The sequence below is a fragment of the Rhinolophus hipposideros genome (assembly GCF_964194185.1).
Source record: "Rhinolophus hipposideros genome assembly, chromosome: 20".
In the NCBI taxonomy this organism is placed as follows: Eukaryota; Metazoa; Chordata; class Mammalia; order Chiroptera; family Rhinolophidae; genus Rhinolophus; species Rhinolophus hipposideros.
The window spans coordinates 34,113,551-34,140,704 of NC_138066.1; the positions used below are offsets into that span (position 1 = coordinate 34,113,551).

Below are 27,154 nucleotides of genomic sequence, written 5' to 3' on the forward strand. Positions count from 1 at the left end.
GGGTGGGGAAGGGCAGATGGACAGAGGGGCCCAGGGTGGGGGGAGTGAAGATGCAGGAGGGCAGCTTCCTTCGTACTAGCAGCCTTAAGTGGCAGCTCCAAGGGCCCAGCCCCAGATAGGCTGAGGTGAGGATCTGGGTTTTCTCACATGAGCCCCTTCCTCCAGCAAGAGCATCTCCCATTCAATCGTTCAATTGGATAGAAAGGAGGAAGATGAAGACAAAGAAATGACTATGGAAGGTTTACAATGGGCGAGGAACTCGGCTTGAATTACTTCATTTAATCCTGATACCCACCCTGTGATCAGCCCCGATTTACAGATGAGCAGACTCCATAACCACACAGCACATGAGTTTCAGGGCCGGGCTGCCAACTCCAGAACCTGAGCTCTTGACCCCTGAGCTACACTGCCTCCCATCCATCCTCCCCGTCTTGGCTATCTCCCATTCAGTGCCTCCTGGGAAGTTCTGCCTGAAGTGTAACCTCTTTCCATCCCATGCTCCAGTATAAACTATTTCTTAACAACAATAAGTGGAAAAGAAGGCTTCGCTTCAGTCTCTTTATGTCTCATCCTAGGGGTGGGAGTCAGATGATTTCAACCCTGGGATGCTGATGGACCAGGGACCAAGGGGGAAGGGGTGAGCTATTGGGTTCAGGAGAAGTGGGTCCAGGATATCCTGAGCTCATCTTGAAATGACCTCTGGCTCTCCAGGAGCCTCCTTCCTGCTCTCCCACCTCCATCTTGGAAGAGGCTCCAGGAAGCCTTCAAAGGCCCCTTCTTGTTTTAACAACCAGAAATCCCCTGAGCACCCAGGCTAGAGAGAGCCTAAAAAGTCAGGGGGCTGGAGCAAGTCCTAAGAGCCCTCACTTTTCCTCAGAGCCCTAACTTTCACCTTAGGAGGCTGGGACAAGAAAGGGAATTCGTTAGGCCAGCCTGGCCACTGGGTGGGGACAGCGTTGATAGGGGTTAGCCAGGGGAGCAGGCAGAGAGGTTCAGAGGTTCAGAGGGGCTTCAAAGAGCCTTCGAATGCCTTCCCAATGAGCTGGGATTCGTAATTCTTCCCCAATGAGGCAGATGCAATGCCTGGGGTGATGCTACAGAGGCCTGTGGTGTCTGCAATTCTCACAAGCCCTGGAGGTGGGGTGAACAGCAGGACACACACTCCCTCCAACCTCCTAGGCTCTGCATAAACCTCTCAGGCAAGAGCGTCTCTGTGGGGAACTCTGGGGTCTGGGGCTTCTCTGTGGGATCTCTGGGTCTGGGGGTCCACCTGTGGGCTCTGGGTCGGGGTCTCTAGCACGTTCTGTGGCTGGGGTGGAAAAGAAGCCAGTGTCCTGGCATAAAGATATTTGCAGAGGTGAGGAAGGCAGGCACGTGAAAACCCAACTCTTTCCCAGTCTTATGTTGCTCCACACCGGGACACGTAGGCAACTGGGCCTGTCGCTGAGGCTACCAGGGAACGGGAAGAGGTTGTCTGGGAGATGAACCACCAGCTGGAGGTGCCTCATTGAAAGAAAACACGTATTGGATCCTAGTCCACGGCTGGAATGGAGTGTGACACAGCGAGTTCTGCTGGGGTGGTAGGAAAACACCGAGTTTATGATTCAGAGACAGCTGAATCCTGTAGCCACTCCCTCATCCATCCTCTGGGCTAAGGAGAGATTTAAGCAAGGTGTGCCTTCGGAGCAGAAGGGACTGTTTGTAATACGTGTGTGTGCACCAATATTCTTTTCGGCCAAATCTCCATTTTTCCTGATTTAGCTGGAGCTGGGAAATATTCTTCCCACCCTCCATGTGGACAGGCATGTATTATCTCAGGAGACAGGAGGTGGGTGAACCTCTGACAGCTAGAAGGGGCCTTAGAGATTCTCTAGTTCCACGCTTTCTTCTCACACCAAGGACACTGAAGACCAGAGGGGGCAATGATCTTGCCCCAGGTCACACAGCAGTAGGGTAGGCAGGCAACCTGACACCAGTCTAATGCTTTCACTTCACCCTGTCCTTCACCTCTCTGCTCTGGGGGATCAGAGTGACTTCCCCATCCTCTCCTCTTCCCCAGCAGATCTAAACTCCTCTCCGCTGTGGCCCCTACATCTTGCCAACCACAACAGCCACTGAGGTTGAACTGGATCTACCAAGCTCCTCAGGATGGCCCAAAGGGCATCTCAAAGGTCATGCCAACCAGTCCCCTGCTTCTAGGTACAACACTAGCCTACTCATGTCCATACACACCTATCATTGAGGCAAAAGATGCAAAAACACCCCCAGAGCTCCCCACCCTGGAGCGGCCACCCTCCACATGCCACCACCACCAGGAAGTTTTCCTTCCTATCTAACCTCCTTTCCTCCCACTGCAGCGTGGGCCTATTTCCTCTCAAGCTGTCCTGTGCAAAGATAGGGGGAAAGGGAGAAAAACAGGTTTCCTGGCCTCCAAACCCTTCTGTTTGCCCAGCATCAGCAGAGAGGATGAGGGCAAGGTGTCCCTATGTGGCTGGGCCCTGAGCCCAGTCTATGTGTGGGGCATGAGGGGTGCAGTGAGAGAGTGGCAGCCTGCGTGTGGGAGAAAACACTCCTCTGGGAACAGTCTCTCCAACTCCTCATCCCCTGTAAAATCCGAAATCCCAGAGTAAAGGGAGGGTCTTCTCTGGGTTCAGAGATACCTATTTCTATCCCATACCATTTATTGAGTGTTTATTATGTGTCACGCACTGTACTGGACATTTTTATCTATTATTTCATTTAATTTTCACAATTTCAGAAACTAATCTGCCCCCTGGGACAGTACCTCCCTAAAACTAAATCTAACCTTGATCCCTCTTGCTGCATTTCCTTGGGCCCAGTCCTCCTTGGCGGTGGAGGGCATTTTTGTTCCTGTTTTCACAAATTCTCACTATTACTCAGTGGCTCCACATTATCTTCTCCAGGCGCCAGCCTTTACCCAGTCTTGCCCCATGTGATGGGCATTATAGTGGTGAAGGGAACCGAGACAGGACTGGGGGCTGGGACTGGCCTGTGCCAGACGTAGATAGAGAACATATCAGGTGGCAGGGGGCAGGCCCTGGGATCAGTCCCCGGGAAATCAGGCGGAACCAAGGACAGCTCGTTTCCCCCCCATGATGTCCATGACCCTTGCAGGGGGCAGGACGCACGGGGCCTCACATTTAGTGTGGAGACTAAGCAGGGCCCAGAGATGCAAAGGTCTAGCTCTCTCTCAGTGGCCATCTCTCAGGTCCGAGCTCCACTGACACGTACCCAGAGCCCAGGGGCCGGAGCAAAAGAGGGCGGGAGCACAAGACAGCAGAGCTGTGGGTGGGAGCCGGAGCAGAATCTCTCACACCGAGTTTGGCTCCTGGCATCCAGAGGGTGCTCAGGGCTCCTGGTGCAGGAGGGAGACCCCCACGCCCTTCGGCCAGCCTCATGGGGCTTCACACACCCTATAGTAGCCACAGGCAACTTTAGTGAATTCACACAGCACTTGGCTTCCCTGTTTGGACCTTTTGGAGTAAGAGGGATGAGGGCAGGGGTCCCCTCCACTAGGGCTTTTCACCCATCCTGCCTCCAGCATGGCTGAAACGCGGGGCCAGACCCACCTCCCCAAGCACTGCTCAGGCCTCAGCGTCCACCCCTAGGGAGAGTCAAGCAGGGAGAGTATGGGCCAATGGGCAACCGGAGTTGGAATGGTGGGTGGGACTCTGGTCCCTGTGAGTGGCACCTTCCCCCTTCAGGCAGGCATCCCTAATATATGCAAAGCATATGCAAATCATCCAGAAGAGAGACACAACACGGGTGGAATGTCAGAAGAGACCTTGGAGAGATGATCCAGCCCACACCCCCTCCTTTCCCAGGTGAGGAAAGAGGCTCTTCCAGAAAGGGACATGCTCAAGGTCACTCGGACATTTGGGCACTGAGGAAGGATGTTAACAAGATCTCCATTCAGTCCAGTGCTGTTTCCAGACAGTCTTGTCTTTCATATGGGGGTTTACAAGATGACAAAGGGGGCACAGGGCCTAGATGAGGCTCCAGGAAGGCCTATCAGACTCTCCCTTCCTGCCTCTGAGGCTGGAGATGGTGTGGTGGGTGTGAGCAGAACAGTGGGTAAGGACAGTGGTGATTACGTCTGGGACAGCGGGTGACCAGATGGATGGAGGGACCAGAGGATGGAGGCATTGGTTTCCAGCAGTCAAGCAACAGCAGAAGGCAGCAGAACTGGAGTGTCTGAAGCCCAATGTCAGGGCAAGGTGCCCGCTGTGGTGCGGGGAGGGGAATGGCGCTTTTACTATACACACATCCTGAAGTGCTCAGCTGCCCCCTTCCGCCTGGACTCTGATGATGATGGCACCTGACAGACCATAATAATCAACCCAGGCCCATCCCTTCCACGGCTGCAGCTGTCCTCCTACCCCCAGCTTGGCTTCTCAACCTTCCAGACAGTCCTAGAAAGCAGGACCGAGGCTGGGGAAGGGAAGACAGACAGATGGGAGGGGGCAGACAAAGAGAGAAAAAGGGAGACTGAGGAGCAGAAGCGGAGACTAGGAGGGAGAGAGAGCATGAAGGCAGAGCAGGAGAAACAGGAGCAGAGAGGGGAGGTCTTGGGGAAGGAAGTGAGGGAGACTGAGGGGCACAAAGGGGACTGTGGGAGCAGCGGAACAGAGAGGGGAGGGTTCCCAGCCTCCGGAACTGAGGGACAAAGCTGGAGCCTGGATGTGGGGCATAGGCCCTGAGGCCTGAGGCTGTCTGGCAGGAGTTGGGGACCATACCCCTGCCCCTCTGCCACCTCCCCAGAAACTCCTCCCGCTGCCAGGAAATCAGTCCTCCCTCTTATGTCTGCCTCCCTCCCTCGGGGCAGGCAAGCGCTGCTTCCCAGCCAAATCCAAAGCCTTCATCTCTGCTTTTCAGAGCTGGGAATGAAAGAAGGGGAAGGGAGTGCAGCCCTCAAACCCGCTGACGGCCAGATTTTTATTATCTTTGCTCCAATGGGCCCTGGGAAGCCAACAAGGATCTTCAAAGAGCATCTGAGTGGCTCATTGAAGTCTGCACCTGCACTGGCCCACCCAGAGAAGGCATCCGGGGCTTGGGGGACACAATCTGTCCCCCGACTCCCATCAACCCCAGAGACCAGATCTGAGGCTGCCAGGAGCCTCACCCTCAGCCCCTGTGCCTAGGCAGGGGCCACTTGGCAAGGCAGCCAGACTCAAAGGCCAGACCCAGGCCCACTGGGCCTCAGAGGCGGTTTGGGCCTCGAGGACACAAACGAAGGAAGAAATTGGATCTCTTTGCCAGGGCTTGGAGGAGATAAGTGCTTGGGATTCCTCGAAAGAGAAGCTTTTATGGCAAGTCCTAGATCCTTCGCCTGAACTCTCTGCCTGCCCCACACCCACAGGCCCCCTCAATTGCCTCCTGATTCCCCTTCACAGGACCCCTCCAAACCACAGCTGTCCCTCCATTCCCGAGCCGCTGGCCTACTACTCAGGGTGATCCTCAAACCCCAAACAGCTCCTTCTGTTTCTATTCAAATCCTCAACCCCATCTGCCTTTTTTCCCCAAGACCTAATGTGGGGTGGGGGTGGGGCTAAAACAGACCTGATACTTCCAAAAGCCCATCACCCTCCCTCCTAAGCTTGGGTTTTGTCAGAGAAAGTCAAGGTTGGCACTGGGCAGATGGCAGCCATGCCACCCCCGCCTGCCAGCTCTGACCACACCATTGAGATCAATGCCCGAAGCCAAAGAAGGAATCGATGGTTCTAATTAAACCCTTTTACCAGGGTGGGTTCCTGGCCAGAGAGAGAGCACATCTGAGGCTCTGCATCCCAGCACCCAGCCCTGTTCCCTGTACATCTTTAAGAAACCTGGAGCCCAGCAGGAATCAGGCCATGAAGACCCCAGAACACCCACATTAGGCAAGGAGGCAAGCAGAAAGCCTGGGATGGTGGCAGGCCTCATTCCCAGGGACCCTTTTCCTAGGAGAGCCCCGCCCCCACTCAGCACTGCCTGAGGACCACAGATTCTTCTTCCAGATCCCCAGAACACATGGGGGGACATGAGTCTCCATTCCAGCCCTGTGGGTCATTACAGAGAACTGGCAATCATGCTAAGGGCGGATGAAGCAGGGTTGGGGGTCACTGGACAAAGACCCTCTTGTCCCCAAGGAGGGGTGGCAGGAAGCCAGGGCAAAGCCTTTACACTTGCTGCCAGTGGTGCCTGGGTGCCAGGCAGTCTGGGTGGGAGATCTTATTCTTGGAACCTCCTCCCCTTATTCCCGGAGCCCTCACCCCCATCCCTTGCTTCTACACCAAGCCACCAGCTAAGTCTCTGCCCCAACAACTCTCAGCTGCTCCTGGAGACTTCCTTCCCAGGTGAATGCTGGGCCCTGACACTTGCCCACAGTGGCCCCAACACCAACCCCAAACAGCAAAACCCTCACACATAAACCACAACTGCCCCCCTACACACATACACAGGCACAGCCTTGCCAGAAACCACAGCATCACAGCTGCCACCAATGATGACAGAGCCCCACGTTTTCAGTCACAATTTCCATCAAATGCATCATCAATTCTTTAAGACCAGCAAGAGGGATATGAAAGGGAATGAGGAAAACTGAGGCACAGAGTTAGCAAAGCATCTGGCTCAAAGGTCACCCAGACCAAGATATGGAGAGTGCCCCCGGCCCAAGTGCTCAAACCCCAAACCAAGTAACATTCAGACCCACAAGCCTGGAAGTCTGGTCAGCTATCCCCAATTGCCAGCCCGCATCTGTTTCCCAAAACAACAGTAGCTCAAACATCTTCTAAAGGCTTCAGCTAGGAATCCTCAGCTCTGGGAACCCACTTCCCTTAAAGTTGGGGGCTGCAGGACCTCCTGGTTTAATGATATTTGGGGAGAGGGAAAGACAGTCCGGTATCCCCTCCTTGCACAATCTCTTCCTGCTCACCTGGCTCCCTTCGGCCCCCGGGGTCTCTCGGTCCAGTTTCCTCCCTAGAAGATCGGGCGCTGCCCTCGGCTGTCCTCTCCCACCAGGCCAGGGCAAAGCGCCGGAGGCACTGCCAGGGATGCATGGGGAGGGGTGGGGCGGGGGCGCCGGCACTAGCAGCAGCACACACCGCGCTGGGCCCTGCCAGCCGAGCTCTGCAGGCACCCGGCCGGCCCCCTCCGCTTCTACCAGCATCCTGCTGCCCCCACCGACAGGATTCGGAGCTGGTCCGCGAGCTTCTGACGTAGCAGGGGGGTGCGTGGGAGGGTAGGGGGAGCCATGGCGCGTCCCATCCCCAGCCCCGCCCTCTGCCCCTCAGCTTCCAGTTGTCCCTAACTCCTCACTCACTGTTGAAACCCAGCCCAGCTGGGGGCGCCCTCCCCTGCCCTCTGCAGGGGGAGGGCTTAAGATCAAATAGCCCCTCCCCCAGCCCCTCCCTCTCACGGCCCCTCCCTACCCGCCAGCCGAGCCGGGAGCGTGTCCCCAGTTTCTGCACCTGCTGCCTAGGCTCCGAGGTCTCTAGGGCTAGGGCCTCGCGGTGAGGGGGGGGGTGGTAGTAGGGAATACAGGCTTGTATCCTGGCAACACAGCCAACCCCAGAATGCACTCATCCCCTTCCTTCCCTGGGGGGCTGGCTCCAAGCTCCTACCACCGCCACTCAAGTGCCTACACCCCATTCTGAGACCTGGGGGAGAGAGAGGCCTTTGATATTCCCCTCGCTTCTCCATCCCCTTCGATTCCCCCTTCATCCTCCTCGTCCTGCACCTCGGATAGTCCATTCCCCTCCCCCACTTTCCTCACCATCCATCCCTCTTCATCTTCTCCCCACCCCTCCCCCTCCACACTTACCCCTTTCAATTTTAACCCCTCAGGCCCCCTCCCCCGGCATGGCGAGGCCCTCCCCACCCGGTCTCCAGCCTTGCAAATTCCTGACCCTCTCTCGGGTCCTTCTCCCAAGCCCAGCCCGCCGCGGTCCCCTACCCCACACACACCTGCGCCCGGAGCATCCCTAGCCCCGCCGGCCGCCGCCTCCCAGAACCGGCTGCCGCCCCCGCCCCCGGCCGAGGGGAAAACACACAAAGAAAACAGAAATACCTTCCACTTAAGCATGGAGGCACATTAGGGAGGAGAGAGACAGGGACATGCCTTGGGACGGAGCGTTCCCCATCGGGCGGGGCGCGGGGGGCGGGGGCCCCGGGCCGGCCTGCCTGGCGCTCGCCCTCTCGCCGCCTCGCGGGCTTCTCGCTGTGCCCCAGCCCAGGGGCGCTGTGCCAGGCGGGCGGGCCGGGGGCGCGAGCCCCGCCGGGATGGACCAGCTGGGAGGGCGCCGGCGGCCGGGCGTGTGGGTGCGCGCGCGCGCGGGCGTGTCACCGAGTGTGCGAGAGCGAGTGTGTGTGTGTGTGTGTGTGTGTGTGTGTGTGTGAGCGCGCGCGCGGGTCGGCGCGGGTGTGTCACTGCTGTCGGGAGCGCGCGCGGCTCGGGCACGCGCGTGTGGCCGGAACGTACAAAGGGCCGCCGGGGGTGGCGGGGAGCGAGGAGAGGAGCGGGTACCGCGCCTGGCGCCCTCAAGCAGCACCGCGGAATCCCGCGGCGCGCGGCCTGGCCCGGGTGCGGGGCGCGCTCACGCTCCCCTCCCCGCTCCACCTGCTTCTCCCACCCCAAGCCATCCTCGCTCTACGATAGGGACAAATACCTAAGGCCTGGGACCGCCTCGAGGGAGGGGGTGCACCTCGAGGGTGGAAGACTTCTCGGTCTCCAAGCCCCCGCGCGCCTTGGCATGGAGAATCATTCGGGGAGGGACTGGGCAGGGAGGTAAAGCCGGTCGGCGGGGCTGGGGGCCACTCTTTGGCCAAGGTGACCTCCGAAAGTCACAGCTGCCTATGCAGGGAGAGTTGGACCCTCCTCCGCCTCTGCCTGGATGCTCTCCTGACCCCTTCCTTAAACAGCGCTCTTACGCGGGGACCCAGTCCGCCGGCGCCCTCTGCTGGGCTGTCTCCTTGCCCCCAGTTCGGGTTGCGGCCCCTCCTGCAGGCGTCTGCAGGAATTGCCGGGGCCCTTGCTGGTCGTGGGGGTTGTCTGGGATCATCTGTCAAGTAGGGACCCCAAAGGAGGGCGCTCCTGCCCATTCTCACACCCCACCAGGCGACGCCATCGCCACCTCTACCTTAGCCGGCAGAGGCCAGCTCTGCTCTACCCCCGCTTTACTTCCACCCCCTCCCTGTCCCACCTTGGCCTACCTGTGGGCTCCACAGACTTCTCCAGCTCAGACCAGCACTGACCGTTGCTCCTGTCCTGGTTGTTTGCTTCCTCTCTCCCTCGGATTCTCTGTCCTGTTTCGTTTTCCAAGCTTCACGGGGAGGGGAAAGCGGGCTGAGTACCCTGCCCCATTTATTTACTCCTGGCATCCCCACAGCCAGCTTAGATGAGCAAAGAAGGAGCACAGTACATCTCTTCCCTATAGCCACCAGGCAGAGTGGCAGGCAGGCAGAGAGGCAGGAGAAGAGACCCCACCCCAAGAAGCCCAAATGACAAACCGGTTTCCCCACTTCCTGGTCTACCCAGTTGCAACCTTAATCTAGGCTCTGCCACTTTCCTGCCCACCCCAGGCCTGCCCCTGAGCCTTCCACATGCCTGGCTAGGGCCAAGCCCCTGATGCCCCTTAGAGATGAATCTCCAGTTGCAGTAACTTAGATGGCAGGGCCAGGGCAGGAGGAGGAGGGGGCCCTTCCTAGCTCCAACTGGACAGCTCAGGAGGGCAGCCAAGAGCCATGTCTTGTACACACCGCCTGGGCACACGACCCCAGCAGTCGTCACCCTGACTTCTCTCCTCCTGGGCCAGCTGCCTCTCCCTCTGCCAGCTGGATGGTACCCATCTTTTGGCCTCTGAGTGCACAATGGGCACTTGTCCAGCTCCCTGCCTGGCTGCCTGCCCAGGATGGGCATGGGAGGCATCAGGCCCTTGTAAAAGAGGAGTTGGTGAGGGGAGAGGTAGCTTCTCCTCAGCTGCATGGACACCACCTTCCAAGTCTCTCAGAGCCCAGAGGTTGGGGGACTCAAACTGCTGTCCCTCCATTAATGCCTCCCACTCAACTACACATTCCCCTCAAGAGTCCCCCATGAAACAAGGTCTCTTCCCTTCCCTGCTTTATGCCCACCTTAGAGGAAAGGAATCAGCAGGTGCTTTACCCATGTTCTCTAATTTAACCCTATCAACAACCTTGCAGAAGTGTGCATTTCAGCTCCATTTCAGAAATAAAGGTGAGGCTCAGAAAGGTACAGCCACTTACCCAATCTAAGAGGAGCAAAGCTGAAATTCAGACCCAGATCTGCCTGACTCCAAAGTTTCCAGCCTCTTTTCTATTGTCACCACCATCTCCTAACCCTGTGGGCTGCCAGAAGCAGGGACTAACCTCTGGCACATACCTCATGACCATAGGGTGGATGGGAGAGAGTGGGCTCAAGAATGTGGCTGAGGGTTAAGAATACACTTATGTCAAAGTTAAGGAACTGGGCATTATCCCTTGGAAAGATGTTTGTCCTGTCACATGGAGATTTTTCTACCCTTACATTAAATGCCAAGAAGCCACTACCTCAGAGACTGACGGGTAGAGGCTCCATGAATCAGCCCTTAGAGGTTCCAAGGGTGTCAGCAGGAAAATGCATCTGTCTTTCCCCACTCTAAGGTGACCTCCTGAGCCATGCGGGCCCCCTCCATAGTGAGGAGTTTAAGTCAGATTCAGGTAATATTATTTTATTTGTGTGGCTTACTTTGTAAAGACATTCCTTCACATGCCTGATCATCTGCACAGCTGTGAGCTCTTTGACTTCCTCCTCCCCTCGACGACCTTGTCCACACCCACCCAACCCAGGACAGCGGCCTCCATGTGTCCCACAGAGGGGTGAGAAAGGATGCGCTCCTGAACCGGAGCAAAGATCCCAGGGTGCCAAGTTGAGCCACTGGGGCAGATGGCCTGACATCCTCACCCCTCATTGACCCCACCTGCTCCGCTGCCCTCCCCCCCAGGGAAGATAGGTGCCTCTTCCCAGTCCCATCAGATCTCAGAAGCAGAGGCTCCTGGGGTAGAGAGAAGGCCAATCAGGGCGAGAGCAACACAGGTATGATTCTTCCAGCCGAGATATGAGAATTGCTCCTGTAAGCTGGCATGGTGCCCAGCACAACCAATGTGCCAGCTGCCTCAACCTAAGATGCCTCAGGTGCCACCCCACCCCCACTGTCTTTCAGCAACAGGTAACTTCCCCCCGGCCCTGCCCCTATGTCTCTGGCATTGTTCTCAGCTGGGAGGGGGCAGCAGGCACCACCCACCTTGTCTGTCTCAGACACTCCACCCAACCTCCTTGCCTGCTCCTGGGAGCCTGCCAGAGGGAGTTTATGTCTAAAAGTGAGACTGTTCAGCCTCGCCTCTCCTTCCCCAAGGTGTCCTTAGAATGGTGGTTGTACCTGGACAAGCATCTGGGCAGGAAGAGAGAGATGGGGTTTAGGGTGTGCAGAGAGGGGCACATGGGCCTCTAGGGGAAGGCACAGGGCAATGTGGAAATTATGGCTGGACACCGTGAACTGCTCCCTCTGTCACTTTGAAGCCCCCCACCCTAAATTCTCAAGGAAGCCCTCTGCCAGTGGGGCTGTTGTCGGGCCAGCGCATTTTATGAGCCCCCTTTGGACTGTCCCATCTCCACCATGGGTGGCCTGACGCAGCAAGGAGGCTGTAGTTTGGCGCTGCTCTGCAGCGAGAGTGACCAGGGCATCTGGGACAGAAGCTGGTGTGGGTGGGGGAGCTGAGGAGTAGGACAGAGCTTCGTCTGCTGTAGACCTGCACCCTCGTGACCACAGCCAGTCTCCTCACTCTCCCATGCCCCCTCCCACCCGACAGAAGAGGAGTAAATGGCAGTAAGTTTCAAAAGACCCTTTCAAAAGACCCTCCTTTTGTTCCCTGTGGTCCCCACTCCCCCGCTTGTTATTGTAATAAATGCTAATGACACTCAATAATAGATGTCCTCATTAGCATATCAAACGTACTTTCTGAAGAATGGAGAGAGAAAGTGGAAGGAGGTGATTCTCTGGGGTCCTAACTGTAGCCAGCTCCCTCCAAAGAAATTCCTCCTGGTGCTTCCAGAAAGAAGGGACCCTGTACTGGCACTTGCTGGGAGAAGCCTAGATGGCCCCTTCTGATGGGGAATTTTCTGAGCACAAGACTGTTTTCCCTGACACATGGCAAACGAGGTCCTATCTACGGGGAGCACTGAGTTGCCCTCCTTAACTAGGGCTCCCCCTCAGGGCAGGGCAGTGGTTCTTAAACTAAAGTAAGAATCAGAATCACCTCGAGCGCCTAGATCACCTAAAACAGGGGTTGCTGGCCCCAACCCCAAAGTTTCTGAGTCTGTAAGTTTGACGAGAGGCCTGAGCATCTGAATTTCTAACAAGTTTCCAAGGGCTGCTGCTGCTGCTCCTGCTCGGAGTCCACACTTGGAGACCCCATGGGGTAGGGGCTGTCTTCTTGCCTTCCCAGCTCAGGGCTTTGCCTGCTGATGTGGCTCAGCTATCCAGTCACGGCAGGGCCTGGCACACACAGAGTGTCCAAGAGAACTTTGTGGCACGAATGAAGGTGCCTCTTCTCTCCTTTCCTCAAACCACCACCAAGGCCAATTTCTGTCACCAGAAGCGCTCCTGGTGACTCCTGTCTCCCCAGACCTTGATCTTTGATCCTGATGGAACAGAGATGACCAGCACTGGATCTCCTGGTCCCCGGCTGTGTGCCACCATGCTTGGGCACTGCAGATACTAATGGATCTTCTCCCCTGAGAGGAGGAGGTAATAAAGGTGAGGGAGAGGCTTCCCCACACCCCACCTCACTTTGGGGTGACCTACTAGGGCCTAAGTGGAGAGAGGGGTTCATGTATAGTCTATGAACATGCAGGTAGCTCCCCACTTCCTTCCCACTCATTCCCCTAAGTGTACGAATTGCCTTTGGTGCATGAACTGCAGCCTTAGTGCTGGGGGTGTGGAGAGGAGACTGGAGCAGGAATGTAGAGATGGAAAGGAAGGGAAGAGGAGGGCAGACAGAAGTAGGAAGAAGAGAATGAGAAATGGACAAAAACACCGGGAAAAAGGAAAGAAGAGGGGAGGTGGAAGGGAGGGGTGTTGGGTGAGAGGCCCAAGAGAGGGAAAGGAAAGGGAAGAAAGATGATGAGAAGGGACCAAAGCAAGGAGAAGGAGGGGGAAGGCCATCTGTATCTATCCTTGAGAGAATATATTATGAGCCACTGGGGCCCAGGTGGACCACAAGCCCAACTCCTGCAAGACCACATCCAACTTGGCTTTGAGGCTTTAGATTTCACCATATGATCCACATGCCTGGTGAAAAAAAGGAACATACACACATACACAGCCACTCCAGCCTGCAGCCTTCCTAAGCCTGCCAACTAAGCTGATAAACCGATGGTGGGTAGTGGGGGAACAGAGCAGGTATCATCCTGACCTATTTTACCCATGCTAGCACCTGGTAACCATCTCCTTGCCTTCCAAGGGCACAGCAATTATCTGTTTATTAATGAAAGTAGATGGAACCCTCATACACTGCTGGTGGGATTGTGAAATGGTTCAGCAACAATGAGAAACAGTTTGGCGGTTCCTAAAACGTTAAACATAGAATTACCATATGACCCAATAGCCTAAATGTCCTTCAGTGGACAAATGGATAAACAATCTGTGATACATCCACACAATGGAATATTATTCTTCCATATAAAGGAATGAAGAACTAATACATGCTTCAACATGGATAAACCTCAAAAAATTACACGAGTGAAAGAAGCCAGACACAAAGGGTCGTATATTGTAGGATTCCATTTATATGAGATATTCAGAATAGGTAAATCCATAAACATTTGCCTGGGGGAGGGGAAATAGGGAGCAGTTGTTTAATGCATATGGGGTTTCCTTTTGAGGTGAGGGAAATTTTTGGCACTAGATAGATTTGGTGATTGCACAACATGATGAATGCACTAAGTGCCACCGAGTTGTTCACTTTAATTCTATGTTATGTGACTTTCCCCTCAATTTTAAAAAGCAATAATGAGGGGTGGCCGGATGGCTCAGTTGGTTAGAGTGCGAGCTCTCAACAACAAGGTTGCCGGTTCAATTCCCGCATGAGATGGTGGGCTGCGCCCCTGCAACTAAAGATTGAAAATGGTGACTGGACTTGTAGCTGAGCTGCGCCCTCCAAAACTAGATTGAAGGACAATGGCTTGGAGCTGATGGGCCCTGGAGAAACACACTGCTCCCCAATATTCCCCAATAATGAGAAAAAAGCAATCATGAAAGTGTTTTCCAGAGAGTTCATCAAATCGAGCACAGATTTCAGAATCTACTTTCTTTGGAAAGGGGAGCTTGTGTCCACATGAACCCACATGAGTCATGGCCTTTTCCAACACTCTGGGGCACTAGGCATCTGCTGTGAAGACTGGAAAGATGCTCACAGGACCCCAGAAAGCTGTGTCCTGGACCCAGACTACATCCCAGCAGCCTCCTCCCCTGCCTGACTCCCATCCCAAGGGAGGGTCCCTTTCAGGTCCCTGCTTCCCAAGCAGGCAACAGATGTATGATCTGCTGCCCAGCGGCTCAGCTCTTCATCTTCAGCTAACATCTTGCCATTTGTCCCAGCGGCAGACCCACCACTCCCTGATCTCGCTCCAAATGTAGCTTTGGAAAGCTCTCTGGTTTTCCTTCCCACAGATTATTTTAATAACCCCCTAAGTAGAGTCCCTGCTATCTGGAATCCCCAATCCCCTCTCCCTGTGCTAGGCCCTGTGTTGGATGCTGTGGGTTCATTTAGAGTGGGGAGGTGTCCCAAGAAGAATCAGGCACATTAGCTGTTCCCCATTGCTCTGGGGCCCCACTAGATCCTTCCTCTCAAATACCTTCAATGACCACTCCCTACAGCAGGGGATGTGTTCTCTTGGGACCCTGAACCTTTTGAGGTCCTGACAAAAGCTTTGCACCCTCTCTCTAGACAAATGAATATACATGCCCATCCATCCACAAGGAATATGTGGGCCTCCCTGACCTCTGCAGCCCATCCAAGGACCCCTAAGACTACTCGAAGTGTGGAAAGTCAGTTTCCCCACCACTGCCTCTGTCCCAGCCACCCAGGTCCAGCTCTGGAAGGAAATACCATTCCCGAGGTCTTTGGTCTTTCAGGGCTTGGCCCTGTGTTCACAAGCACTTTCTTTATGTTCTCTTACCCAGTAGTGTATACACACTCGACAATATAAACTGGAGATTGTTCTGCCACAGTACATAGAAAGCTGCCCCGTTGATGGATATTTAGGCTTTGTCCAGGACAAGAGACAGCCTGGTAGTTACTTCATTTCACACAAATTGAGCATCTCTGCAGAATAAATTCCTGGAAGTGGAATAGCTGGATAAAGGGTGTGCATAATAAATGTTTTAAATATGAACCATTATTTCTGTTGTTGCCCTGATTAGTGAATCCATAGCAACCAATTTGGCCATCTATTTCTCTTGTGGTGTGCCAGCTGGGGAAACCAAGGCACAGACTGCCCACCTTCCCCTCTGGAAGAATCAAAAATTGAGCAAGGGAACTGATAGCAGGAAGAAGCCCAGCTTCAGTAAGAAAAATGCCCCAAGGGGCCCGCCCACCTTGGAAAACAGGGAAGAGGAGGGTGTCTAGCCTGAAAAGGAAGAAACTGAAATAATAATCACCTCGTCTGTGAAGGAGGAGACAAGCCGGAGAATACCCAAGGACTCCGTGGCAGCAAGAGATTGAAGTTAGCTCCAAGTGTGAACTTCCTGCAAGTGCAGGAGGGTTGATGACAGCCTGACACCAGGGGAGGACTGTGGGTGACTCCCGACTCAGAGATCATTAAACCAAGATTAAGGGTGGAGGCCCTGCCAGGCCTGCTGGGAGCAGAGAGCTGGGGACGTGACCAGTTAAGACGCCCTGGGAGAGCACCGCCTAGCCCAGGTGAAAGGCTGAGAAACGGATTAATAAGGCAGGGTCCAGAACTTGGTTGTCTTCAAAGCAATCTCATAAGCAAGCCTTAGAGGAGGGCAAGCAAGGATTATGAGTGGCCCATTTTGCAGATGAGAAAACTGAGGCCCAGAGAAGTTAAGAAACTTGGCCAAGCCTTCACAGCTGAATCAGGACTTGAACCCAAGCCTTCAGCCCCCAAGTTTTCCCCAATGCCCTGCCTCCAATGCCCTGCCTCCTGGGGCTGGAAGCTTCCCAAAATAGGACTCAGGCCTCTGTCCTTGGTCCCTCCACCAACTTCCTCAGGCCCTCTGTACCCCACTCCTCCATGCTGCCCTCCCCACCAACACCCCAACCACACAGCCCAGAACAGGGTGGAGACTGCTGGGAGAGGCTGCAAGTCCCTCTCCTGTCTAACAACTGAGCTGAAGGAGGAAGTTGGAGGTGGGAACAGGTCCCAAACTCCCATCTCACTTGTCCTCGCCTGTCTCAGTCTCAGACTCTCTCGTGATAGGAAAGTAGGCCAGTTTGGAATATGTCACGGATATTTTCGACATCCCCATCTGTACTATAGCTTTCCATACAGCCAAGGAGGGTGGAGCCAGAGCCTTCCTGCTGGGTGAGGAGCACACCTGCTACCTCTGGGACTCAGAGCTCACATGGGGGCTGGGGACAGGTACAGTGAACCCTGGAGGACACTGGGCAAGTGTCCAGCAGCCTGGGCAGGGCAGGAGACCAGCAGTGTCTGTCCTCTTCCCAGAGAAGCAGGAGCAGAACAGCTGCGACCTGTGGACACCATCCTACCCCCCACTAACCTGGAGCTGAAACACTGAGGAATGAGCAATTAGTTCTGCGGAGAAAGGGGTCTGGGAAAGCTTTACAGGAGAGGTGACTGACATTTGAGTTGGGCCTTGAAAGAGGAGCAGGACTTTGCTTGGTGGAGAAGATGGAGGAGGGTGTTCCCAGCCAAGGGATGTGCTTGGGGTATGCTGCAACCAGTGTGCCCGGTGCACTAGAGGAATGACCAGGGAGGGCAGCAAGAGAGACGGGACAGGGATGGGCTAACACTGGCAAAGCAGCGGTTCATGGTGAATGCCCAGCTACAAAACTTGGGGTGCTGCTGCTCATGGAGAGTAACTGTCAAGACAGAAAGAACATGTAACTGCGCAGACAGGAGTCACCCTGGAAAGGGCAGGAGTCAGTGAAAGCTCGCTTCAAGCCACCAGCCAGTCTGCCCACAATCATTTCCAGTTTGTTGGCAGGGGCACCTCTCCTGATTAGGGGAGTGAAGACCAATGTGAATAATGAATTCCTTGTAGTGGTGTTGGAGATTCGCCAGCTTAAAGGGGCCAGAGTTGGGGTGGGGTCGCATATAAAGAGACTCTCCTGGAAAGATTGGTTGAGAAGACACCTGGACACTGTTTATTAAGCACCTACTATGAGCACTTTGAACCATTACCTCACTTAATCCTTGCAACACAAGAGGTAGGTATGCTTTCCCCTTTTAATTGATGTGGAAAGTGATGAGGAAAGTAAAGAAGTAAAGGGAACTGTAAGTCCCTTCCCTAAGGACCCCCAGCTTGTAAGCTGGATAAGAATTCAGGTCTGTCTGTCCCCAGCACCCATCCCCTCCATCTCTCACTACTTCCCAGATAAAAGCCAAGGTTCCCTTCCAAAGAAATGTCTCCCCAAACTTCACCCCTTTCTTACTGCCCACTATGGACCAGGCCTTCAGAGCCCCACAGCAACCCCAAGAAATAGCTATTCTCAGATGAGAAAACAGAGTCTCAGAGAAGTTAAGTGATTTGCTCAAGGACACAAAGCTAATTAACGGCAGAAGCAGGATTAAGATCCAGGTCCCTTCTCGCCCCTAATCACTCTGCCTTGCTCCTCCCTAAGCACTTAGTTCCTTTATTCCTCAGTTTTCTTCATCTGTAAAATGGGGCTGGGAGGATGAGTGAGAGAGTACACAGAGATATAAGCCACTTGGCACAGTGCCTGACATTCATTCAACATTTAACAAGCATTCTTCAAGCACATTCTAAGAGCAGGACCCTCTTCTAGGCGTTGGGAGGCAACAGGAAACAGAAATAAGAGCCTACTCTCCCGAAGTGGAGTCCAAGATAAGGATTGAGAGGAAAGTGGACAAACATTGGAACAAGGGATGATGTCACTCTCATCATCCCTCCTCAACATTGTACTGGAGTTCTCACCAGTGCACCAAGGCAGGGGGAAAAGAGCACTGAGAATTGAAAAGTAGTGGTAAAACTGTCTATATGCAGACATCATTGATTTCTATGTAGAAAATGTGATGAAATCTACAGAGAAATAGCTAGAACCTATTTAGTTCTAAACTCTAGTGAGTTTAGCAAGATTATAAGATACAAGATCAATATACAAAATCAATTATATGTCTATAGGTTAGCAATGAACAACTAGAAATTGAAATTTTAAAAACTAATACCATGTATAGTAGCATCAAAACTATGAGATAAGTCTGACAAAGGATATGTAAGACCTGTACCCTGGAAACTACAAAACATTGCTTAGAGAAATTTGAAAAGACAATAAAGGAGGAGATAGACCATGCTCATGGGTCAGAAGATTCACTACTGTTAAGATGTCAATTCTCCCCCAAATTGATCTATGAATTCAGCACAATCCCAAATTCCCAGCAGCTTTTTTTTTTTCTGGTAGAAATTGAAAAGCTTATTCTAAAATTCTTACAGAAATGCAATGGATTTAGAATAGGCAAAACAACTACGAAAAAACGTGGGGTGGTGCAAATCAGAGCGCCCTGTGCCCTGGCTGGCAGCGGGAGGCTGCACAACGCCTGGAGTTACTGTAACATTCTTGAACCACAGGCGTTCCTCAGAGCTGTGGCAGCCGGCCTCAAAAAGTCCGGGAAGCTGAAAGTCCCTGAATGGGTGGACACGGTCAAGCTGGCCAAGCACAAGCAGCTTGCTCCCTGTGATGAGAACTGGCTCCACATCCGAGCTGCTTCCACAGACAGCACCTCTGCCTCCCAGGCTGCACTAGTTTGGCTCCACGACCATGATGTATGGGGGACATCCGAGAAAGAGCATCACTTCCAGCCACTTCAGCAAAGGTTCTGAGAGTGTGGCCCACCGAGTCCTCCAAGCCGTAGAGGAGCTAAAATTGGTGGACAAAGACCAACATGGGGGCCACAACACCTCAGGGACAGAAAGATCTGGACAGAATCACCAGACAGGTGACGACTGCCAACAAGAAGCATTAGGACAAATGCTAGGTTAATAAATGGCCTCATTCATTAAAAGAAAAAAAGAAAGAAAAATGGGGGGAAAACAACTCGGAGGATTTACACTACCTAACTTCAAGATTTTAGAAATCCGGGGTGGCTGGTTGGCTCAGTTGGTTAGAGCGCAGTGCTCATAACACCAAGGTCGCCGGTTCCCACATGGGCCAATGAGCTGCGCCCTCCACAGCCAGATTGAAAACAACGAGGGAGGGAGATGAGCGTAAGGGGGATCCAATATATGGTGATGGAAGGAGAACTGACTCTGGGTGGTGAACACACAATGGGATTTATAGATGATGTCATACAGAATTGGACACCTGAAATGTATGTAATTTCACTCACAATTGTCACCCCGATAAATAAATAAAAAGAAAAGAAAGAAAACAATGACTTGACTTGGAGCTGATGGGTCCTGGAAAAACACACTGTTCCCAAATATTCCCCAATAAAATTTTTTAAAAAAATTATTAGAAAGCTACAGCAATCAAGACAGTGTCATGTTGTCATCAAAATAGACCAACAGACCAAGGGAAGAGAATAGAAAGCCTACGAACAGATCCACACGTGTATAGTCTATTGATTTTCAACAAAGAAGCAAAGTTCAGTCTAGTGGAAAAAAGATAGTTTTTTCAACAAATGGTCCTGGAACAAATTGATATCCATATAGAAAATAAAATACCTCACACCATATACAAAATTAACTCACAGGGGGCCCTACGCCTAAACATGAGCCTAAAAATATGAAATTCCTGTAAGAAAACATAGGATAAAATCTTTGTGACCTTGGGCTAGGCAAAGATTTCTTAGCTACAATATCTTTAAAAAAAACTTGAAAAATTGGATTTCATCAAAATTAAGGATTTCTGCTGTTTGAAAGATACTGTTAAAGGAATAAAAAGACAAGTCACAGAAGAGAATATTTGCAAAGCATATATGTTACAAAGGACTTTTATCCAGAAAATATAAAGAACTCTCGAAACTCAATAATAAGAAAACAAACAACCCATTTTTTCAAATGGGCAAAAGATTTGAATAGATACTTCAACAAAGAAGATATACAGATGGCAAATAAGCATATGGAAGATGCTCGTTATCAGGCATTAGGGAAATGCAAAATAAAACCACAATTAGATATCACAAACTTTTTTTTAATGACAATACCAAGTGTTAGTGAAAATGTGGAACAAATGGAACTCTCATACACTGCTGACAGAAATGTAAAACAGTACGACCATTTTGAAAATCAGTTTGCCAATGTCTTTAAATGTTAAACAGACACCTACTCTATGACCAGCAATTCCACTCACAAGTTATTATTTACCCAAGAGAAATGAAAGCATATAACTAACAAAAACTTGTATGTAAATATTCATGGCAGCTTTAATTGTAATAGCCAAGAACTAGAAACACTTCAACAGTGAATGAATACACAAATGATAACATATCCATATAATGGAATACTATCTTCAATAAAAAGCAATGAACTATTGATACATGCAACATAGATGAATCTCAAAATGATTATGCTAAGTGAAAAAAGGCAGACAGAAAACAGTATACACTGTATAGTTCTGTATATGAATAAAATCTAGAAAATGCAAATTAATCCATAGTGACAGATAACACATCACTGGTTGCCTAGAGATGAGGGGAGGGATAGAGATGAGTGGGAGCAAGACAAGGACACCAGGAAAAGGACACAAGGAAACTTTTAGGGGTGATGGATATGTTCATTATCTTCACATAGTGATGGTTTCATGGTGTACTCATATGTGAAAACTTACCAAATTGTACATTTTAAATATGTGTAGTTTATTATATTGTCAAGTATTCATCAATAAAGTTATAAAAAGGCAAATAAAAAGCAACAAATAAAACAAGTTAATCTGAAAAGAAAATGAGATGTAGATTTTGGAAAAAAGAGCAAAATCATCGCAACATGAATATTATTACGAAAGTCAAAGATTCGATGGGAGCCTTGTAGATCTTATCAGCAACTCAGTAAAATGGCCAGTTAAAAGAAAAATATAGATAAATCAATAGCTTTCTTTTTTACCAACAAAAAACAACTTTAAATTGTTAGAAAAAATGATTTAATTTTTTTTCAAATTGTTTTATAACTTTTTAATTTTTTTGCTTAACTTTTATGTGTGTTTTCCGAGGACTCATTAGCTCCAAGTCAAGTAGTTGTTTCAATCTCATTGTGAAGGGCGCAGCTCAGAGTGACCCATGCAGGGATCGAACCAGCAACTTTGTTAAGAGCACTGCGCTCTAACCAACTGAGTTAAACGGATGCCCCATTTAATTCTCAATAGCAATTAAAGTTATGAAATACAAAGGAATAAATTTTATCGGCGATATATAAGGAGAAATGTATACCACTTTCCCATAATGAAAGAATACTTTGGTAAAGCTGTTAATTCTCTCCAAATTACTCTATAAATGCAGTGCAACTCCAGTTTAAAATTCCAATGGAATTCTTTAACTGAAACTAGAAAAGATAATTCTAAAATTCACCTGGAAGATTAAATGAGTACCAAATGAAAAAAAAAATGTTTAAAAAAAAATGGGCTGGGTGGGAATTGCTTGTATTACCACTAATCCAAATGTACTATAAACAGTTGGTATTAACAGTAAGAACAGGATTTGTCTTCACACATAGTAAGTGCTTCACAAACATTTGTAGAATGACCAAGAAAATGAACAGGCAAACAAACAGATCAATAGAACAAATAGTCCAGAAGCAGTCTCAAAAAACTTTTTCCTTCTCAGACTGTAGAACAGCTTTAAGAAGCATTCAGTTAGGCTGATGGAGATAGTCCCCAAGCCAAACCTGTCCATTAGAAGAGTCCAAAGTCCCACAGGAATGAGTCAGTACTACTACCCCTGCCATGCTCAGCCATTGGCTGGGAACAGCCCAGGCAAAACATGGCCAGGATACAAACACAATGAAGGATTCATAGGGGTGGCAGCTGGGGCTGTCCATCAACCGTGCTCCACGTGGCAGGTTTCCTTGAAGGAAATCTGAGCGGCACATTTCAGTGACCCCCAGAGTTGCTTTAACCCAGGGGTCAGCAAACTACAGCCCACAGGCCAAATAAAACCTGCTGCCTGTTTTTGTAAATATAGTTTTGTTGGAACATGTAGCCACACCCTTTTATTCACATGTTGTCTCTGGCTTCTTCTGTACTATAATGGTGGAGTTGTAGTTGTGACAATAGTTGCAGCCTTCAATGCCTAAAATATTTACAGGCCTGACCCTTTATAGGAAAAGTTTGCCAATGGTTCTTTAATCCACTGTGATTTGAGGGTGGTTTATTGCCATAGCAAAACCTAGCCTATCCTGCCTGGTACAGTGGCCTAAATTGGTCTTCTTTCATCACCTCCCACTCCGAAACCTTGTGGTCCCCAACCTGTTACCACACCTCCTCTCCCCGTCAATGCCATTCAAACTTCTCTTTCTAAAGCTGTGGCATAACTGTTTCAGTCCTTATTGAATTTGATGTCTAAGCAACATACAAGTTACCTATTTCCTTTTCTTAAAATTTACTCTCCTCCCAACTTCTATGACACTATATGTTCTTGGTTTTCCTCTTAATACTTCTCTGACCACTTCTTCTCAATCTCCTTGGTTTAAACCAACTATTAAATGTTCCTCAGGTTTTTTTGTTCTAGGCCTGCTTCTGTTCTCACTCCCTAACATTCCTATGGCTTTAATTACCACACATATTCTAGCAGTTCCCAAATTAACATCCCCTGGTCAGAGATCAGCTCCAGTCCTCTATAGTCAATTTGACTGACATTCCAGGCCTCTCTCCACTAGGCTGTAAACTGGTCTAAAACTAATCTCATTGCTCTTCCCTTAATCCTGTTTCTCCTCTTGGATTTTTTTAAATAAATGGTAATAACCATCCACCAACTTGCTTAATCTAGAAATCTAAGGTTTTCTTTCTTTACTCTGCTTCACCTTACACTCTAAATCCAATCAATAAATTCTGTTTTTCTTAACTTCTAAATATCTCATTTTTCCACATCTCTCTATCCTCATTGGCATGAATCTAATCCAAGCTCCATTTTTACTTATTTGGACAATGGCTACAATTTTTTAACTGATCTCCCTGTTTCTGTTCAAGTGTTCGTTCAAGAAAATTCTCGCACTGTGCTCAGAGAACTTTGCCAGTGAGAATATTGGAACAAATAGGAAACAAATAGAATATAATAGATTTAAACCCAACTATATTAGTATTATATTTACATGAAATGTAAGTGATCTAAATACTCCAATTAAAAGAGAACAATGTCAGACTATAATAAATAATCCAATTACACGCTGTTTACAAGAGACACATCTTAAACAGAAGAACAAAGAAAAGTTTAAAGGATGAAAAAAGATACAATGCAGGCACTAACCAAAATAAAGTTGGTGTAGTTATATTAGACAAAATAAACTTTATGGCAAGAAGAAGAATAAAAACAAAGAGAAACATTTCATAAAGATAAAAGAGTTAATCCAACAGGAAGGCATAACAGTTCTAAATTTACATGCATCTAATAATATAACCTCAAAATATATAAAGCAAAAACTGACAGAATTAAAGAAGAAATAGACAAATCTCCAATCACAGTTAGATATTTTTAACATGTCTCTCTCAGTAACTGTTAAAACAAGTAGATTTTAAAATATCGGCAGAGGAATAGATTTCAACAACATAATTAACAAATTTCCCTAACTGACAATTATAGAATACTATAAAAAAAACCAGGAGGAAACCGACAACTACAGAAGGCACGTTCTTCTCAAGTATCAATTTTGACACTTAACAAAATTGACCATATGCTGGGCCATAAAGCAAGTCTCAACAAATTTCAGTTTAAATTATTAAAATCATGGATAGTGTGTTCTCTGGACTCAGTGAAGTTGAGCTAGAAATCAGCAATTAAAAGATAACTAAAAAATCCCCCCAAAAGTTTAGAAATTAAGTAATAAGCCTCTAACTAATCCATGGGGCCAAAGAAACTACAATGAAAATTATAAAATAATTTTCAGTAATAATGAGATACAGCTAAAAACTATGCTTAAAGAGAAATTTATAGACATACGTTCATATATTAGGAAAGAAAAATGGATAGAAATCATTATTAAGCATCCATTTAAAGAAGTTTTGGGGAAAAAAACCAGCAATAAAACCCCCCTCTCAAAAAAGTAGAAGGAAGGAAACATTAAAGACGAGTAGAAATCCACAAACATTCAGTAAAGTCAACAAAGCCAAAAATTGGTTCTTTGGAAAGAACATTAAAATTGATTTTAAAAATCACACAAACATAGCAAGAAAGAGAGAGAGAATGAACAAATAACTAATAGTAGGAATAAAAATAGAAACATTACTACAGATCCTACAGATGTTAAAAAGATAATAAGAGCATATTGCAAACAACTTTATGTCAACATTTGAAAATTTAGACAACACGGGCAATTCATTTAAAAAATACAATTTACCAAAAATGTCACAGTGATATCCAAAAATATCACAAAAATATTCTGATTTTTGAGACCACAATAGACCTATATCTGTTAAAGAAATTGAAGCCTTAAATTAAAATTTTCCCACAGAGAAAACTCCAGACCCAGACGGATTCACTGGGGAATTCTTCCAAACAGTTAAGGAAGAAATAATACCATCTTACAAAGAATAGAGAAAAGATGAACATTTCCCAACTCATTTTATGAGACTTGAATAACCTTGATACTAAAACCTGACAAGAATATTACAAGAAAGAAAAGTTACAGCCAGTATCTCTCATGAACATAGATGCAAAATCCTACACAAAAATACTGAATCAAATTTAGTAATTTTCCTTAAAAGGTAATTCAGAATAATGACCAAATGCAGTTTTATACAACAACAAAGTTTCGTTTACTATTCCAAAGTTAACCAATGCAACTAATCACATTAACAAAATGAAGTCGATAAACTGTCTGACCATTTAATAGATGCAGAGAAAGCATTTGACAAAATTTAATACCCACTCATGAGTTTTAAAACTCTCAGAAAATGGGAATAAAAGGAAATTTCCTCAATTTAATAAAAGATGTCTCAAAAGACCCTACAGTCACTGACATCATACTTAATAGTGCAATACTGAGGGCTTTTCCTCTGTATTGGGAACAAATAAGGATGTTTACTTTCATTTATTCTATTCAACATTATCAGCTCAATAAAGAAAGAAAACAAAGGCATCAAGTTTAGAAAGGAAGAAATAAATCTGTATTTGTATATAACATGATTGTATACATACAAAATTCTAAGGAATCTACAAAAACTATTAGACCTAATGAGTGAATTAAAAATTTCAAACAATGGACAATAATGTAAAAAAAAAAAACATGAGGTACTAATGAATAAATTTTATGGAAAATGTGCAAGACTGTTATACCAAAAATACAAAACATTGCTTAGAGAAATAAAAGACAGCTTAAATAAATAGAGAGATCCCCATGTTCATAGCATGAGAGATGAAACACTAAGATGTCATGAGTCCCTATGTTGATGTATCAATTCAATGCCATCACAATGAAAATCTCAACAAGTTTTTTAAAATAGAAAATTGACAGGCTGATTCTATCATTTATATGAAAATGCAAAGAATCTAAGATAACCAAAACAATCCTGAAAAAGAACTAACTTGGAAAACTTGCACTATCAGATATTAAGGCTTACTACAAAGCTGTAGAAATCAAGATAGTGGAGTATTGGTATAGGATAGACAAATAGATCAATAGAACGGCAGGTTCATAAACAAACCCACAAATATGTCAATTTTGACAAAGGCATTAAGATATTTCAATGGAGAAATGAAAGTTTTGGTGTTAGAACAATGGATGAACCCCAACCTTCACCTCACACCATACACAAAGACTAATTTGAGATAGGTCATAAACATAAATGTAAAAAGCTAAAGCTATAAAGCTTCTAGAAGGAAACATAGGAGAATATCTTTGCAGCCTTGAGGTAGGCAAAATTTCTTAGGACAAAAAGTACTAACCAGAAAGGAAAAAAATTGATAAAGTGAACATTATTAAAAGTAAAACTTTCTACTCATTGAGTGGTAGCCGTATAAAATGAAAAAGCAAGCCACTGAATGAGAGAGAAGAATTACAATACATAGATCTGATATAGAATTTATATACAGAATAAGTAAATAACTTCCATAACTGAATAATAGAAAGACAAACAATCTAACGTCTTAAATAGGCAAAAAACTTGAAGAGATACTTCACAAAAGATACTGGAATGGCTAATAAGCAAATGAAAAGATGCTCAACATCATCAGTCACCAGCGAAATTGAAACTAAAACCACAACAGGATGCACGTCACAATGACTAACATTAAAGTCTGAAAATACTACATACTGAGAAGATGTGAACAACCAGAAAAGTCTCCTACATGTAAAATAGTAGGACCACTTTGGAAATAGTTTGGCAATTCAACAGAAACCTACCCTATGTCCCAGCATGCCTAGGTCTTACCCAAGAGGAATGAAAGCATATGCCCACACAAAGACTTGTACAAAAATATCTGTGGGGGTGTCCGGTTAGCTCAGTTGGTTAGAGCGTGGTGCTGATAACACCACGGTTGCTGGTTCAATCCCCACATGGGCCACTGTGAGCTGCGCCCTCCTTTAAAAAAAAAGAAAGAAAGAAACTAACTACTGATGCAGAAAAGAACATGATAAATCTCAAAATGATTATGATTGCTTTCAAAAAGCCAGACTCAAAAGAGTACATATCAAATGATTCCACTTATATAAAGTTCTAGAATAGGCAAATTGTAATCTATGTTTAGGGGTTTCCACTGGGAATTAACTGGAAAGAGGCTTGTGGGAAGTTACTGGGC

The 27,154-nt window shown here is 48.3% G+C and overlaps 1 protein-coding gene and 1 pseudogene across 8 annotated transcripts in view; one reads left to right on the forward strand and one right to left on the reverse strand.

Annotated features, from left to right (window-relative positions):
• The window catches only part of SRCIN1 (SRC kinase signaling inhibitor 1), a 68,535-nt gene extending 60,238 nt beyond the window's left edge, over nucleotides 1–8,297 (reverse strand). For 3 of the 7 annotated variants that reach the window (XM_081028845.1, XM_081028846.1, XM_081028844.1), the window contains exon 1: nucleotides 6,932–7,219. In XM_081028845.1, coding sequence (XP_080884971.1) covers nucleotides 6,932–7,055 — 124 coding nt within the window. In that variant the 5' untranslated portion in view covers nucleotides 7,056–7,219. Of the gene's footprint in view, nucleotides 1–6,931; nucleotides 7,227–8,065 lie in introns of those variants that run through there. The other 4 variants (XM_081028847.1, XM_081028843.1, XM_081028841.1 and 1 more) reach the window with 3 other exon arrangements.
• Nucleotides 8,113–19,237, forward strand: LOC308488350 (small ribosomal subunit protein eS19-like; annotated as a pseudogene). The gene is made up of 3 exons: nucleotides 8,113–8,358; nucleotides 8,978–9,035; nucleotides 18,794–19,237. The product of its transcript is annotated as a small ribosomal subunit protein eS19-like (transcript).
• The last annotated feature ends 7,917 nt before the right edge of the window (nucleotides 19,238–27,154 follow it).